The sequence below is a fragment of the Phoxinus phoxinus genome (assembly GCF_949152265.1).
Source record: "Phoxinus phoxinus genome assembly, chromosome: 2".
NCBI lineage: Eukaryota > Metazoa > Chordata > Actinopteri > Cypriniformes > Leuciscidae > Phoxinus > Phoxinus phoxinus.
This window is the reverse complement of record NC_136877.1, coordinates 20,740,304-20,757,621: the sequence shown is the minus strand read 5'-3', so window position 1 is coordinate 20,757,621 and position 17,318 is coordinate 20,740,304. Positions and strand designations below refer to the sequence as shown.

Below are 17,318 nucleotides of genomic sequence, written 5' to 3'. Positions count from 1 at the left end.
CTGTCGTTACACTGCGGTGCAGGGAAAGAATGCAAGTCAAGCCAAACTTTCTTACCAGGGCACTGGCAAAAGCAAACATGTTATTATATCCTTTTCATATAAAACTCCCTTTTATAACTCTCGTATAGCTCTGTACAATAATCATCAGCTTATTTGTGTGCATCACACTTATTTGAGTGTTTGTTATTTGTTTGAGTGTGGTGTGGGCTTTTGTTTATGCGTGGAAAAACCTCCATTCGTGTTTTTGTTTTCCGTGGACATTCTTGTCTACTAAAAGCCTGTGGTTTGGTATGAAAACTGCTTATTTGAATTCCCTCTTCCTTGTCCAAAGCATACAGTGTGCTTTTCAATCTTTGTATATTCTTATAATTCATGGATTTCGGCAGACCACAAAAGTGAGAACCATATTCTTTTTTTATTCGTTTTCATATATAAAGAAATACACAAAATACTTACAAACTGTTCCAAGACAACTGGAAGTCAAATAGCACATGACTGAAACAGACTGGAAAAGGTAAAACAGAATTCATCCGACTGATTGCCAACACAATTTTCACTCATACCTTACAGGGAGTTTATCCAAAAACAGAAAATCCTGTCATCAATGACTTACTTTCTTCTGTGGAAAACTATCCCCTTTAAAACTCATTCCTCTTTGATGGTACGGTTCAAATATATTACCATTAAAAGCCTCCGCTCTTTCGACCCAGCAACGTGTGGCAGCTTTTTCTGGCCGTGACCTCTGAAGCGTCCCTTTGCTAAGTGCTACTTTACAAGATGATGCCTTGGGCTACAAATACTCCTCGAAAGTTCACGGTTGCCATGATTTCTGTAGTGACATCTAAATCTGAAGTAGTGGTGGAGATGAACTGTAACAGAGCAAGTCGCAATACATTTCACACGATTCCTCCAAGCTTTAACATTGACATTTTTGCACCAATAATGTATAAAAAAAATATACAGAATGATCAAAATAAAAACTGTAAATTTGGTCGAAAAATCCTACTCTGTATATACACCTGTAAAAAAATTGCAATCACATTTCCATTATGTTCGGGAAATGTAAAAATTCACAATGTGAGAAACAGTTAGACCGTCCTCGAAGGCAGTGAATCAGTTCTCCTGTCTGGAAACAGACCTAAATCAGCTTAACACCAGAGTTTAAAGACCCGTTCACACCAAGGATTAGAACTATAAAAATAACTATCGGTTATTTTATCGGTCATCGCCTGGAAAGAATGCGATTATTAAAACTTCATAGTTATAAAATCATTATAGTTCTCATCCTTTGTCTGAACGTCCGTTAACCCATTTGACAACGTTTGAAAACGTTGTTTAACACGCCACAAAATGGATTTTTGCAGGTCACTAGAACTGGAATTAAACAGGTGGTGTATTGAGGTCAAATCCAGAGTGGTCTAAAGCAAAGTATCCCTTACTTCCTGCCAAATCGCGACTGCTAACAGATCATAACCTCTTTTGCAATAACCAAAATATCCTTAATTTAAGTTATCACAGTCTTTCAACAAAGCAATTCTGCTTTACATTCATCATCTGCCAGCCTTCCTGGCTAATTAGCATTTCTTTATAGAAATAAATAAAACTGGATAATTTAATGAGTACACAAACGATGTCATCAGTATTGCACTGGCTCAGTGTCTTTAGTGTGTCATCTGTGAAAGTGAGGCACCCATTTCCTCCCCGATCTGCGAGGTTACTCCTTGTTCTTCTATCGTCATTTCTTGGTCATTGATTTGTGACGTCATAATTGTCCCAGCAATCTCAACCTCCTGGTCTTTGCATGACTCTTCTTCTCCCTCGGCCTCGCTCTTCTCCATGGCCGTGTCTGTTCGGGTGTGTTTCTCAGCACTGCACTCTAAAACACTGCAGAACTCCATGTCGTGGATCTCCACGTCGAAGGGTGTCGTGGAGGGGACCGTAGGAGAGGACTTGCAGCCCACACATGCCTGAGAAACACACAGCATGATAAGTAAAACAATCAAGACTCAGTGTTTAGTGGTGTGGCCGTTATTGTCCGAGAGATTTCAACTCACAGAAATGTTGAGAGCACGAGGCAGGCGCCCAGTGCGGATCCAAGGGTGAACTTGGCTCAATTCGCTCTTCTGCTCTTCAGTGAAGCGAGGCTGCTGTTTCTGCATGGCTCTCAGAGCAGCACGGTCCGCTTTCAACACAGAATCCCGGTCTCTGTAGCAAAACATATTCACTGGGTCATTTACTGGTTGGATCAGCCTTTTACAGTGGGTGTGTAGTGATGTTTATGGGGTGGTAGCGTGGGAAAGCTTTTCGCGTCATAATGAGGTGCATCAAAATGTAGGCTATGTTTGATATAAACACAAATCAGTAATTGTGTTGAATAGGGATGGGAATCGAATTCTGGATATGATTTAACTACAGTTAATGATTCTGGATCTTTAATTACAATTCTTTTGTCATTTTTGCGAAAGAATGAATGCAGTATTTGCAAGGCATACTATGTGCCCCGCATATGTAACAAAACTAAAAAAAAAATATACCATATTTAAAATGCAACTAATCCAGCTCTCAATTCCCAGCCCCAGTGATGTACTGAAAACTACGAAGTGTTTTATAATTTACCGGATGGGCAGCTGGTAGGTCATCATAGTCTTTTCATCCGTGTTGGCCATGAGGAGCCAGATGGGATCTTGTAGGACACATTTGATGAACTGTGCCTCTCCATCTCCCTCTGCTGTCTGCTTGCGGGAATGGCTGTTTTCGGACGAGTCCACACTACCAAAGTACTTGCTTGTATTGCTGCTCTGACTGCTTCCTGTTAAGTCAACACAAAAGAGAAGTTATTTAACTCAACTGACACTTCTCAACAAATAACAACTGCTGTGCGGGATGACATTCAGTTCCTTCATACCAAGTAACACTTATCCATAATGCCTACAATTATTTATCCATTCACATCATTTATATAAGATATTATCAAGCACTCACTAGTTCCACTTCCAGAAGAGCTGCAGCCATTGGACCCTGATCCAGAGGACCCTGAGCCGGACCCAGAGGAGCCTGTGCCTGATGACCCAGTGCCTGAGCGAGAGTCCTCCTGTAACAGCAGGTCCAGCAGATCACTGGAGGTGGACATGGCGTCTTGATTGGAATCATTTTGTTCACCCTGCAAAAGACAATCATTTACAATTTTGAGTCACCGTGCAAATATTCTATTAGCAAATTAGTTGCTACTGAATATCACAAAGATATCAAAAAAGTAGATTGAAAAAGTAAAAACGGTATTGGCATTGACCACTGAAAAGCATGTTATCTGTAAAAACCTTTGTAAGGCACACAATTGCATTCTCTTACATTTTCATTTTCTTTTGAATCCAACGCTGAACCTCTCTGATTAGAGGAGTTCTGTCCTCCTGCTCCACCTCCCTGTCCCACCATAGGAGATGTGGTCTGTTGCACTGACGCCAAAGCTGATGCTACCTCAAACCGGTTGCTTGGCGACTCCTCCAGCTGCAGCAGATTTAAGGGCGAGGAGCATCTGGACTGAAAGAGCGGAGACTCTACTCCTTCTCTCTCAGCGCCGGCCTCTCTTTGGCTGATGGAATGAGGCGTGCTGGAGCGAGAGAGGGCGCGTGGGACTGGAGTCGGAATCTGACAGGGAGCAGGGGAGATCATGTTGGCGGCGGGGAAAGGGAAAGCCGGGCTTGGGCTGTAGAAGGGCTGAGGAATGCCCATGCTGGGCTGAGGAAACATGTAGTTGGGTAATACCAACGCCATCATCGGGGGCACCATAGGAGCCCCCGCCATCTGCATTGGCATCTGCGAGTTCTGAAGGGGGAAACGTAGCCCCGCCTGTATGTTGGGGTCTGAGACGGGATGGGAGAAGGGGGGATAGACAGGAAATAAAGGAAGGACGCCGGGGTACGGGACAGAGTGAACGCTAGCTTGTGACCCTGACGTGGGCCAGGAAGAGGAACTGGCTACAGGTCCCATGGGTATGGAGGAATTAGAGGGCCTGTCCAAAGCTGGAACCCCAGGACGGAGGTCTCTTAGTTGGCCGACTGGGCTACGAGACCTCGTGTGCTCTGAGGACTCCTGGTGCTTCAGTCTTTTGCCTCCTCGACCGCGTCTACGCCCGGAGCTACCTGCTGCTGGGTAATCCCGAGAGCTGCGCACACCTAAAAATCAAGAAAATAAGATATGGGGTAATGTATATCCAGCCAGTTGAACATTAGATGTACATATGTACATTATCCCAACCTTTTCAAAGGCTGCTTGCCACAGAAATAACGAAAATCACGACGGACATTTAAGGGATAATGTACAGTCGTAAGACTTATTAAATAATGACGTGGACATGAAATAGTATGATTTTAAAATGGTTTCTTCTAGAACCAATGTCGTGTTGCTTTTGTGTTTTATATTATGCATGTCCTCACCTCTTGCTAAGGGTGCGGTCGCTCGCTGGCGCAAAGCTGAGGCTGGGTCAAACACTCGGAGTTCGCTCAAGTCTCTGAAGCGGTACATAAAGTTATGCTCCTCCTTCTGTGTGTGAGCTGACAGGACTTCTTTCGTGAGACCCAACCTTTCTCCTCCTGCTGCTCCTAGACCTCCTCTTCTTCCTGCATCCCTATCGGGGGCAGGGCTAGGGGGCAGAGAGGGCGTGGCTGTGGGAGGGGCTTGTGGTTGAGTGGCAGCAGCATTTGGAGTGGGAGGGGCTTCCTCCATTACGATATCTGTAGCAATGAGGAAAAAACAGAAAAAAACGTGAAGTGTGGATACTATAAAGAAACTCGGTTTCAAGGAACAACCACAAGAACAAAACAAAAAAAGTTTGACAAAAAGATAACAATTGAAACCTGAAAACTGTGTATTTTGACATTGACACCATGATTGCTTTTGGTTACAAACACACTATAAACTTGTAAACACTCATAAAGCCCTAAACAGTTCAGCTCCCCAGTCCTTGAGCGAGCTCCTATCGCTTTATAGTCCTTCACATCCACTGCTGTCTGAAAAATCTGTCCAGTTGGTAATACCTAGAATATCAAAATAGACTGCGGGTGGTAGATCCTTTTCCTATTTAGCATCCAAACTCTGCAACAGTCTTCCTAGAGTTGTTTGGGAGGCAGACACACTCCGTCAGTTTAAATCTAGATAAAAGACTCAGCCCCTTTAACCTGACATGCACAACACACTATCACATTTCTATAATTCAAATCTGTTACAGGATTGTTAGGCTGTATAAATAAGGCCAACCAAAACCAGGAACACTTCCTATAACTTCCAATGTACTAGTTACATTGTAAGAGGAATGGCATCTATGCTAATATGTCTGTTTGTCTCATTCCTATCCCATAGTCAGCTGGATCCAGTCCTTATCCAGACCTGCACCTAGAGATGACCAAATATCAACGGGAACAATGACAACTAGACGGGCCCTAGAGACCGATCCCCTGTGAATACCTCGTCGGCTCGACAGCCAACGGTACAGACCCTTAGTAAAGACCACAAGAACCAAAGTCCTTTGCATAGACCCTAAGGCCAGATTCAACTCCAATCCAATTGCCCCCCAACTGAGCATGTTTTTTTCTCTCTTCTTCATTCTGTCACCTTTGGCTTGCTTATTAAGGGACACTTCATATTCAGCAATATTATTGATTTGACATCGGGGTGGGCGATATGGCAAAATATTACATTAAGATTTTTTTCAGACATGATCACGATCTTATGATTTTTTCACAACAAACGTTTGTGATGTCAAAGAACTGCAATGTCACGCGAGCGTAACTGTATCTACCGGTATATACTGTAAACCCAGCGTAACCGCTGTGTTGCTAAACGTGAATATACTTATGCGTTGAACATTATGTTGGGATGGCGGCACCAGAACTGCAACTGACAGAATGCACTGTAGCACGATAATAAGATCTCTCTCCAAAGGCAGATCATGGAGACATTAATCGTTCGATATCGCACACCCCTAATTTGACTGCACTGACCCTATTGGATGAAAACTGAACTGGATGTTGACATAACGCTTTCCTGCAGAGCTGCTTTGAGCTAAATTGAACTCATTTCATATTTGATGATCTTTACACAGCTATTGAACTGAACTGAATCAACACTGTACTGTCCTCAGCTGAACAATGACGCTACTTTCTTTTTAGACCTGCTTTACAGCAATATTGAATTCTGTTTGCATCAATGATCATTATTTTCCCGTTTATCACTGTAAAGCTGCTTTGAAACAATCTGTATTGTATTAAGTGCTAAATAAATAAAGATCACGTGACTTGACTTGACTTGACATTTGCCCACCTGACTCGGGAGGTTTTTTGTCTCCCACATGGACGATGGTGCTGCTGAAACTACACTGGGAGGTGACAGACGCAACACTTTCCGCTTTACTGTGCATGGCCAGTGGGGGTAACAATGCACTCTCCTTTACCAGAGACACAGATGGACCTGCAGGTTAAAGTATCTGTTAATACACAGCATATCTTAAGCTATATACACCACTGTTCAAAAGTTTGGTTTCTTTTTTTTTAAAGAAGTTTCTTATACTCAAAATTCTGTAAATCAGGAATATTGTGAAATGTCATTACAATTTAAAAAAATCTTATTTTAATATATTTGATGGCAAAGCTGAATATTCAGCATCATTACTTCAGTCTTCAGTGTCACATGATCCTTCAGAGATTATTCTAATATGCTGATTTTCTGCTTAAGAAACATTTCTTATTATTATCAATGTTGAAGACAGTTGTGCTGATTCATATTTTAATTATATAAACACAATTTCAGGATTCTTTAATGAATAGAAAATTTATTAAAAAATTAATAAAATAAAAAAAATCTTACTACTAACCAAACTTTTGACCAGTAGTGTATAATTCAAAATGTCACGCAAATTTAGTGGTATACTAATGCAAACACTACCATTTGCATAATCGTCTCTGATGTACAGTATATTAACTGCACGTTAAGTTTTTTTTATTGAATCAGAATTAGCAAATAAATTGGTTTGGATTATGGTGGATTTATGAATCCTGTCAAGCTATGGAGAAAGCCTAGCTCATGAATATTATTTTGTAAAGTTTTCCCTTCAAAAAAATAAATGATGATACATTACATAATTAACATTCATGAGTCAAACCATCACCATAGTAGTATTCATTCATTTGCCGAATGCTTACAAGCTCAACAAAAAAAAAAAAACATGGCAAGCACTCAGTGTGTATATACATGCCATTGTTCCCATATTTATGCAAACCTTTAAATAAAATAAGTTTGCTCAAAACTGGCATTTCAGTTTTGCTGTGGTAACAGTCAAATTTGAATGGTAGAGGTGTTGCACAATATACTATATACAACTAAGACATGTAACTACCACTGAAACACAAAATTAGTACTGTTCTGAATTAGTTTATCATTGCAGTACCCACCTTTAGCATTGCGTAGAGCGTCCTGATGTTTGTCATCATCAGATGTGGAGGAGGCAGTGCAGGAAGAGGAGCCACACTTCCTCTTGACCGTGTTCGGGATGTTACAGCTGTCCAGATACCTGAAGAACCAAACAAAAGGATTACTATCACAATGCCTATATTTGCATGCAGATATGTCACAAGAGATGCTCTCTATACAATTATATGATTGATTAGTCTGCAATTAATAACACATATTCAGGGATAAAGTCAGTGCTTTTAATGATCGGAAACACAAACCTTATGATGCTATCCAAGCAGTTGATTTGCTGATAAGAGTAGGTGGAGGGCGGCTCCTTCGGGACGATCAGGGAGGGTGCGGAGCTCTTGGAGGGTTGGGCAGCACTAGGCCCCGGCTGGGCCGCTTCAACTGCTTTCAAAGCACCTGTTTGCCAGACACAGAGAACATCTTTAATTTATTTTCTTTTTTTAAGATTGTTTGTCTAAACTACGAATGAAACTATGGCTTCAAAATAAACTTTATGTTTTTGTGTACCTGCGGCGGTGTGTTTTTTAGGAGGAGGTCGGTTGCGGGATTCAATGAAGACTTGTTGTCCGCTGGTCTTTACCATGTGAACATCTTTGCAGATTTGCTGGAAGGTCATCTGTTTAAAAATGCAGTTGCTATCAATATCTGGCCTTCCTTTCATTTATATGAACAGTTCCAATAAGAAGTAAAGCTATATGACTGCCTGTTACGGCTTACAATTCATGTGCAATCTTCGTTTTAGGCCACATTCAGTTTTAAGGCTTCGGTCTCTAAACACTTACTGGTTTGTGGAACTGCGAGAGGTCCTCCAGACCCGGCCCACTGCTTTCTGAAGAGGAGGTGGCACTGGGCTGGTGCTCGTGGGATCCGTTGCTGGGCAGGCTGCCGTAGCCCTGAGAGCTGCCGTTGTGGACGGGCTGCACCAGGAGCCTGTGGATCTGCTCACTGAGCTGAGGGATGTCTGGGGACAGGGTCCGCTCCTCCTGACCCCTCGGCGCCGTAAAGACATCCTCGTTCAGTGGAGAGCTGGACAGAAAGAATCAAGAGGTAAGTGTGTGGATGTACAGTACAGTAGAGAAATACAATATGTTTGTTAGTTTGAATAATTTCTCCAAAAGGCTACAGCTGTACATGTGTATATGTATATGTGTGTAGCAGCTTGAAGCACTGTAAGTCTCTGCATGCTGGGAGAAAATAAATGGTCCTTGGGACATATTGAGCTCATGAATATCCGCATGACAGAGCATGTGCTGATGAGTGTGATTGACTGAGCACATATTACATACTGGTGTGTGTGGGAGGTATGCATACTTACGTTCTGACTTTGTGGCGTCCAACAATGAAGGCCACTTTCCTGCTCCAGGGGTTAATAAAGGAGGACCAAGAGGTGTCTATGGTCAGATACTCTCCGTTACGTGCACACATCCGCAAGGGTGAGTGTTCAAACGGCTGCCCTGCAAACTGGAGAACTGAGAGAGAAAGTGAAAGTTGTGCCTTACCGCTCTCATTAAAGAAAATAAATGGACAGAGGTTAAAGAGGAAGGGAGAGTGACTCACTCTTCTTATGGATGGCCACCATAATGGGCCTGTCCTCTGGATGGAGGTATAGCAGGACTGGGGTTCCCACCAGGTCCTGAGGCAGGTACCCTAAAAGAGGAACTGCCCGCTCATCCACCTCCTGAAAGAGACAGCTGGGGGTGTGACTGGTAGTGAATATCCTCTTATCCGGAGGAATGCGAGGGGCTGAAAGAGGGAATGAGAGAGAGCGAGTTTATTTTACCATCAAGTTCTTTCAAAACGTGGTGAAAAACTGATGCGTTTTAAACAACAAAACCGTACCCTCATATCCTGAGTGCACTCTCTCTGCGATGAGCAGACAGCAGGGTTGAGGGTAAGCCATGTCAGAGTCTCGGAGTGTGAGCAGGTAGGGGGTCAGTCTGAACGGGTTGTACTTTACATCACCGCCGGATGAGACGTCCCCACTGATGCGACAAAACATGGACTTCTCCTGGGTGCAGTCAGCTGGTGGAGAGACTACAGTCAAAGAAAGGGAAAGAGAGAATGTTTATTGCCTTAAACTTCATTTGTATAGCGTGACAATAACTGATCTCGGTAGTCCTTTTTCAATAGATAACCTACAGTACAATGGCACAAATTATATCGGCATGAAAGTCTTGGGTTTGAAACGTCATGAGGGTGAGTAAATTATGATAGAATGTTCGTTTTTGGGTGAACTATCCCTTTAAGATCAAAAGCATTGTGACACTTTCTGGTAGTCAAATGTTAGTGTAACCTGCCCTAACACAACCAAAATACACCTCACACAAACATACCAGAGCCGATGCAGGAGGCCCATGACGGCAGCCTGCAGGGTGCGGTGTTGCTGTAGAAGGTGCTCACATCTTGGGGGGCGAGCAGCTCTGAAAACAAAACCCCGTGCAGCTTCTCTGGCTTACTGCGCAGAAGAGATGAGCCCTGCGGTGAGATGTACACAACCTTCCCTGACAGGAAAGACACCGCCATGGAAAATGTGTCCTGCACAACAAAGGGTAAAAATTACTTGAATCTTTTCTTCACAGTTGGTGGAAATAAAAATCTAAATTAGCTGACAAATGTTTGTTGATGTATGGCTTAACACTACTTTTCATACAATATTCAAATACGGTGTTACTGCAGGAGAAAGAAATGGGTTTGTGTGCAAGTCAACGTACTGTATTTTTGAGCGTGTATTCAGAGGTAATATTGTCCAGTTCTTCAACAGTGAAGGTGGAGAGGTCGAGACTGCAGCCATGACACTCCTCAACATTCCACTGGTGATAATACTCCTGGTTGGCTGCAAGATTCAAAGCAAAAAAAAGAAACCTTTAAATTAATACATATATCACTGGATGTGCAAATTATATTACCTTCTAGTGGCACCAAACAGAATTGCAAAATATAGTGATAATTTTTAAACGCTTTGCCTAAACATGTCCCATAACATTTCAGCCTGTTGCCTTTCCTGCAAGACATAGAAACCTACATGTAAATTACCGCTCACCTCTGACTTGTCTGACACAGCTGAGGGCGTATTTGAGGGCATTGAGGGTGCTGGAGCGTCCCTTCATCTTCCTCTCCGGGGGCAGACGGATCTTCAGCTCATTCAGGGCTCTCATCAGCTCTTTCTGTGTCTGGACACGAGCGGACTGATCGCTGCTGCAGCCGCTGGTGGACGGCGGGTCCTGTTCGGAGCTGGCGCTCAGCAGGCTGTAAGCCAGAGAGCTGCTGGGTGGAGAAGGGCTGTGAGAGTTTGAGCTGAGGGAGAAGAGATCAAAAACAAGAGTCGCATTTAGAATTTAGATGTTGTTCAAAGCAGTTTACTGATGTTTTTTTTAGGTGGAACTCAAAAGTAGACATTTTAGCAAATGTCATGTTCCGAAAATGACAAAAACAAAAAGCCTCATAAATTTATAAGAAAAGTGATTGGTGTGCTATCTCTATGTGATGAACAACCCAAAATGTATTGACTTGATTTCAGAGAATGGACATTAATATCATCAATCCTCAGATGCCATATTTGATTTTGAGAATTGCAGCATAGGAGATTATTAGTCAACAAATAACTCCAATTTCAGGCATTTCATCACACAAAGCTATCGTATGGCTTTAGAAGACTTTGAAAAAAAAATGGAAAAGATTTTCTCTCTCTCACCTCTTGTTGCTCTCCGTAGTCTCCAGACACATGGCCGAGTCCTTTCCGTTCTGACTGGAGGAACTCTGATAACTTCGGTTTGACTGTCTCCCTCTGGATCCGCTCCCTCTCTCCATCCCTCCTTCACTTTCCCTTTCCCCAGAGTCATTTCCACTTGATAGTCCATCCGTATCATCGGAATTTGCCCCACGGTTGCCACCTGGGGATCTCTTGGCATCAGATACCCCTCCCGGAGATGATCCCGTCTCGCTATTCACCGGATTCGATGAGGGAGAGCTCTCACTCATGCTGCAGGACCTGTTTACAAGCCCTGCCTTTTTCTCGACTCTAGCTCCTCTAGCTGAATCATTGCTGGGCGCGGAGTCGGAGTTATCATCGCTCATAATAATACTGTACGAATAGGCAATTGCCAAGGTGATGAGATTCACCTGATAATAGATTACAGAGTTTTTAAAAAAAGTTCACTAGGTTGGACTGCTTGAACTACAGTGGGAAATCATTTTGATAGAAATATTATTCACAGATTTGTTGCAAACAAGAACCATGGTATATCCAGGTGCCGAATGCAAAATAGATTGTTAGCGGCAGAAACCGTTGCTCATCTCAGAAAAAAACAGACAGGACTGGTTGTTACGAAACAGACTTGGCTGCTACCACAGAGCCAGATGGAGTGTGACAATGCGAGAGAAAGTGCAAAAAACAGACGCTGGGAAATGGGTTCTGTCCATTCGGTCAGTCTTCTTCTCTTTGCCCTCTGTGTCACTTTATCTCTTCTCTGGAGACAACTGCCAGGAAAAAGGAGCAAAAGAAAAGGTAAGTGTGCGTCAGTTTGAAACATTTGGACAAAGATATATATTGAGCTGGTTAGTCATCTACAATTAGGCAGCCCCATTTATAGCTAATAAATAGCCTAATATTATTGGTGAACAGCCTGGTCTTTTAACAGGAAGTGCTACTCAGGGGTGTTTTTTGTTTTTCAACCAGGTAAATTAGCTATCAGCTATTTTGCTGCACATGAGAGCCAAGATATTTCATATTCCCAGTTGGCCACTACAGAAACCTTTTCTGGTCTCCTTGGTAACCAAGACTACTTTCCAGATCCACACATCCACTCTCCACCTTCAACTACGCAAGCTTGTTTTGTCCTTTGCATTTACCAACTGTGTCGTCTGTGTTCAGCCAGTCTTTTGTGCTTCCTCTCTGGGATTGTTACCATCACCATCCCTCTAATGTTCTGATTCCATTTCTGCAGCTACTTAATTTAGACGTACACATTCTAAATTTACTGCAAATAGTAAGCGAGAGAAGTGACACTAAAAATGCTGTACTTTGTATGACTATGAAGCTCAAATACATCCCAGTTTGAAGATTTTATTTATACAGTAAACTATCTAACTATTGCTTTTATTTGGCTGACCTCAAAACTACCAAAGCCCTGTTTATTAATATCTATAATATTATACGATCTCTAATCGGTTGTTTCCAGAGGTGGAATCATATATCAGAATTCTTTGTTAGAATTTATGGACCTACTTTTCTTAAGAGATTCTTTGACGCATAAGAAACTGTTACTGAACTATTTATAATTCACTTAATTTAAATGGTTTACCAGACATGGATTAAGAGCAGTTGAACAGCTTTGATCAGCATGAACCTTTTAGCCCACGTCATTACAAAGAGAACAACAAGTGTAAAGGTGTTTAAACGCAAATGCCTTGTAATTAATCCCTGTCATTAACAGAATGTCAAATGTTCAAATCATGAGGCAGCTGAATGGAGAAAGTGAAACGGCCGTTTCTGAAAATACTAAGCCCACAATCTGTTTTAAAAACTGATCTACATTTTCAGAGAAATGTTTCCTTTTAAAATTGTAATTTATTTGTATTATTAAGTAACTTCTACATACTAAAAGGTAAGTGTCTTAATGTTAACGAATGTCACTCACACAGTGTACAATGGACGCAACAATTATATCAAGATGGAGCAAGAAAACAAACTTATCTTCACAGACATCAAATGGCCACAGATGCTGCTTTTCTTAAGACAGACCATGCGTTTCTTTTTTCTGGGCCAAATCAGGGCTGTTTGTTTGGAATTAATTTGTTTGTGTGGGTGTTCTCCTGCACATGCATACACACGTATGACACCTGTTCTGCACCTGTTTACTTCTTGCCCATGTTCAAGAAAGAAACAGCAAGCTGCATCACGCACATAAACTATAAAATGAACCACCAAGTGGATGTCCGACTAGATCTTAAACCACAAAGCATCATCAAATTATCTCTTTTGCATTTTACAATTATATAATGGGAGGTTGGAGATGTTAGAAAATAGTCCTACATAAAGAGCATTTATAAAACACACCGTTAGGATTCTTTTCTTTGGTATACAGTAACGTTAAATGTCTAACGGAAAAAAAAACAGTGGATTAAGGGGGAGAGTTTTCTACATTTTTTTATTTAAATATATAGTTAAATTACATAATCAGAGCGGTTGGCTCACAAGGATCCATGTTCCTGATCATACAACTTAATCGAAAAACAGACATGAAAAAAAAAAAAACCGACCGATAAACAAGATGAAAACGTAATGCGCCCAATCTTCAAAACACGATGCGTCATAATTTGTATTCTGCGCATGGACAAACTACCGCTGGAGTGAATGCAGACGTGCACCAATGAAAGTGTGGAGAGACTGGCTACATTTTAATTAGACGCTGTCAATACAACGAATATACTAACAGTTCACCATCTATTCCTTCAGTACTTTCTACTGAACGAGACAAACACTGCATCATCTCGCTTCCATTACAGTCGTGATCCACTGTGTCTGCGCGCGCACTGCCTGTCCCAGTGGCGCGTGCACGCACCACTCGACAGCTCCAGCGAGGAGGAGCGACATGCGAATGTAATCTGGGCTAATGGGTGGAGCTAGAATATCCAAACCCTACCGTCCCCCCACCCCGTTAGCGCTCCAGAGGAGGAGCTGGACTAATCCCACACAATTGGAGCTCCAGAGAGGAGGAGTTTGACTCTGCAGTGAGTAACTTACCACTTGCTCGAAAGTGATCCGGAAAAAATGCTTCCGGAACAGATTTTATTGGTATGTTTGTTTTGTGTATGGTTTATTTATAAAAGGATTTAACAGAACAATTAGTAAGATTACGTGATATCATAATAACGATTTTATACAACAGTTCAATAAGTCAAGATTTTTATTCAACTATTTATGTTTGACTGATAATGACAAAACAACAACAAAGATTATATTCAATAAATATTACATATTCAAAGTTAGCTTGAATATGTGAGCTTTGGCACAGAGAACCCCCATGATGTCATTTTACAGTAACGCATGTAGCCTACTAAGCGCAAACACGATTCAAAAATGGCACACAGTTCACAGAGCGAGCTGCTCTGGAAAAATGTGCGACCCAAGTTATTCAAAACCTGGGAGAAATGTATTTAAAAACAAGGTCACAAGCATAAGGTTTCATGTGGGGTGGCAGGTGCTATGACAGACCACTTGAGCAGGTAATGTGGAGGTGCTCAAAATCAGACTGATACACTCAAATTACACTAGAACTTTTGGGGGAAACGACATAGTCACTGCACAATAAACTGGAATAAAAGGAACTACTTCTTTTAATTTAAAGAGAAACAGAAAGAAAAAAACTATCCATTAACAGACTAAATTATTACTAAAATGTGAGCCAAACCTACTCTTAGAAAAAACAAAACCACTTTAGCTCTGATATGCAAAGAATGTCATCATGTTACCCCAGTGCGATGCATCACACATATTTCCCCGAACTGTCATCTTCAAGTCTCACATAACCCGACTTTCAACTAACAAAATAAAGTCTGGAACTAAACGCCATAGATTGACCTCTTCCGTCCAATACAAAGAATACAACCTGAGAAAGTGGAGTACAGTATATTCTGAATGTCATATTACCATTTATTAATTGTTTATTCAATACAGAATACCTAGATGACATCATATCCTGTCACTCTCATTGGTTGTCTAAAGAATTTTGCATGTTTAAAATCTAGTGTGGCTGATGCCACCTTGAAGCTGAGACTGTCACCAGATATTTTTTTTCATTTTTTCATTAGTTTTAGTCTTTGGTGTAACTCTAAAGCTGGACAGCTTTTTTTTCTGCTGAACCCATCTGATCAAATATTTTCATAATTAATGAATATTAATATATTGTATCTTTGTTTTAATTTTAAAACAATCAAAATATGTATATAATCTTATTTATTTTGAGATTGACATTCACAATTTCACCAGCAGTTCCTTTATGAACCCCTAGGAGTGTGCGAACAAGTATTACACAGCACAAGACATGTATAAACTAGAAGGACAGACTTCCAGTTGCCTGTGAAACAACACTCTAATTGGCATAAAGGCAGTATCTAATAGCCGGAACAGACTGAACTATTCTGGCAATTACAGTAATACAAAGCAATCATCATTAAACACTTGTACTCCACAGCAGATTATTCATTTTTAGACAATAGTATTTGTTAGTATTAAGAGTTCAATTGTAAACGCTTTAACCTACTTTATCCACAACAACATTCTTTGCATATGATGATGGATTGGAGAGCGGGGCTAGTTGTGCTACTCTAGTGAATATTTCTCTAGGTTTATTTTAAAAAATAATAGTTTCTATTTAGGCATAAACCTTTAAGTCTGTTCTTGCTAAGGATAGTGGTAATAAGGTTTCATTAGTTAACTTGAACTAAGAATTAACAATAATTCCACAGCATTTATTCATTTTAGTTCATGTTTACTTGAACATTTACTAACACATTATTAAAATCAAATGTTGCGATTGCTGACATTAGTTAATGCACTGTAATCTAACACGAATAGCTAGATTTTTCTTTCTTATTGTAAAGTGCTACCAAAATAGTTTATTGACCACAAGTTGGACTTTGTGACAACGTGCCCCAACAGTACACAGCCTATTATCTGCTTTTCAACGAGATTTAAACAATTCTGAAGCATAAAAAGCCCATGAAACAACAACATTTTGACAATAAAGTGTAAAATGACCAAAACAGTTGGTTTGTCAAAAAAAATATTGTAATCAATAAATCAATGACATACAAAACTGGCACAACTTGCCCTGACCTAAGATTTATGAAAAAATACCTTGTCCTGAAAACAGTTTAAAATTTCAGACACAATCCACCAGTTGTATATAACGTTAGTTGACTAACTAACTGCATGAAGTGGCATAATGAACCAACAACATGACAAATCATATATTGATACTTTAAACACCCTTAAGTTAAGATTACATGACTACAGATGTTTGCATCACTTTTCTCACTTTTATATCATTTTTTTTATTTAACAGAGTTTTTGGGGGAGTCTGGTCAAGTCACAGAAGACCGTGTTTGGTCAATGCGTGATGCGTCACAGTTTTACTTTACTTGCATACAAAAATGTCAACAAAAATGTCAACAAACATTAAAGCAAAGCATGGACAGATTGAACAGACTGTAAAACACAGTGTGATGGCGTGATATAAGGTATGATGTTTGCATTTAATCCAGTTTCATTATTTTGGCTTCTTGTGCAACGGTCAATAGCTATTTGCACAATATTCCACCCAAATCAACACTTTCTGTTGGACAAATCTAATGTTGTAAACAGAATCGGTAACGTAGTATAAAAGGTTCAATCGAAAAAGAAGAAACATGCCACATTTAACCTTAAGCTCCTGGTTAATGTTGGGCTTACCTTCTGAGTTTTACTGCTCCGCCAAACGACAGGACAAATATCCCTATGTCGAAAAGTGTTACAATGTATTGCTGTTGTTATTAAATCGGTGAAACACGAAAACGACGTTTTTACATCTGCAGTCCACTGGCATTCGCTGCAATTGTGTGCTAGAGATTTGTTTCCCCACGACTCCAGACACACACGAGTACACGTGCTTTCCAATCGGTCTAAAACACCGAGGAATTCAATTGGCTGTGCTCGCAGCAAGCCACGAATCCAATTGGTTGACTCCACCCACTCACGGCGAAGCTTTCGTTGATTGGCCGATGCCAAAGGCGCTCGGCTCACGTTCATCAGCTGTCACGTTGCAGCGCGCCTGTTGTTGTTGCAATACATGAGAGTTGAGAGAGTGTGT

At 41.0% G+C, this 17,318-nt stretch overlaps 1 protein-coding gene across 2 annotated transcripts; it reads right to left on the bottom strand.

Annotated features, from left to right (window-relative positions):
- Positions 1-396: 396 nt before the first annotated feature.
- On the bottom strand, positions 397-17,127 carry per1b (period circadian clock 1b). 2 transcript variants are annotated; one of them, XM_079605024.1, is made up of 19 exons: positions 16,922-17,127; positions 11,162-11,946; positions 10,511-10,764; positions 10,182-10,303; positions 9,804-10,005; positions 9,310-9,504; positions 9,028-9,213; positions 8,786-8,939; positions 8,253-8,496; positions 7,978-8,086; positions 7,722-7,866; positions 7,443-7,561; positions 6,316-6,462; positions 4,434-4,730; positions 3,349-4,172; positions 2,983-3,160; positions 2,617-2,809; positions 2,055-2,205; positions 397-1,967 (listed from the first exon to the last, which is right to left on the bottom strand). In XM_079605024.1, the coding sequence occupies exons 2-19, from the start codon at positions 11,542-11,544 to the stop codon at positions 1,662-1,664; spliced, it is 4,209 nt and encodes a 1,402-aa protein (XP_079461150.1). In that variant the 5' UTR covers positions 11,545-11,946; positions 16,922-17,127; the 3' UTR covers positions 397-1,661. The 2 variants fall into 2 exon arrangements, with proteins under 2 accessions (XP_079461150.1, XP_079461151.1); XM_079605025.1 differs by lacking the exon at positions 6,316-6,462 and having other exon boundaries at positions 16,922-17,114.
- Positions 17,128-17,318: the final 191 nt, after the last annotated feature.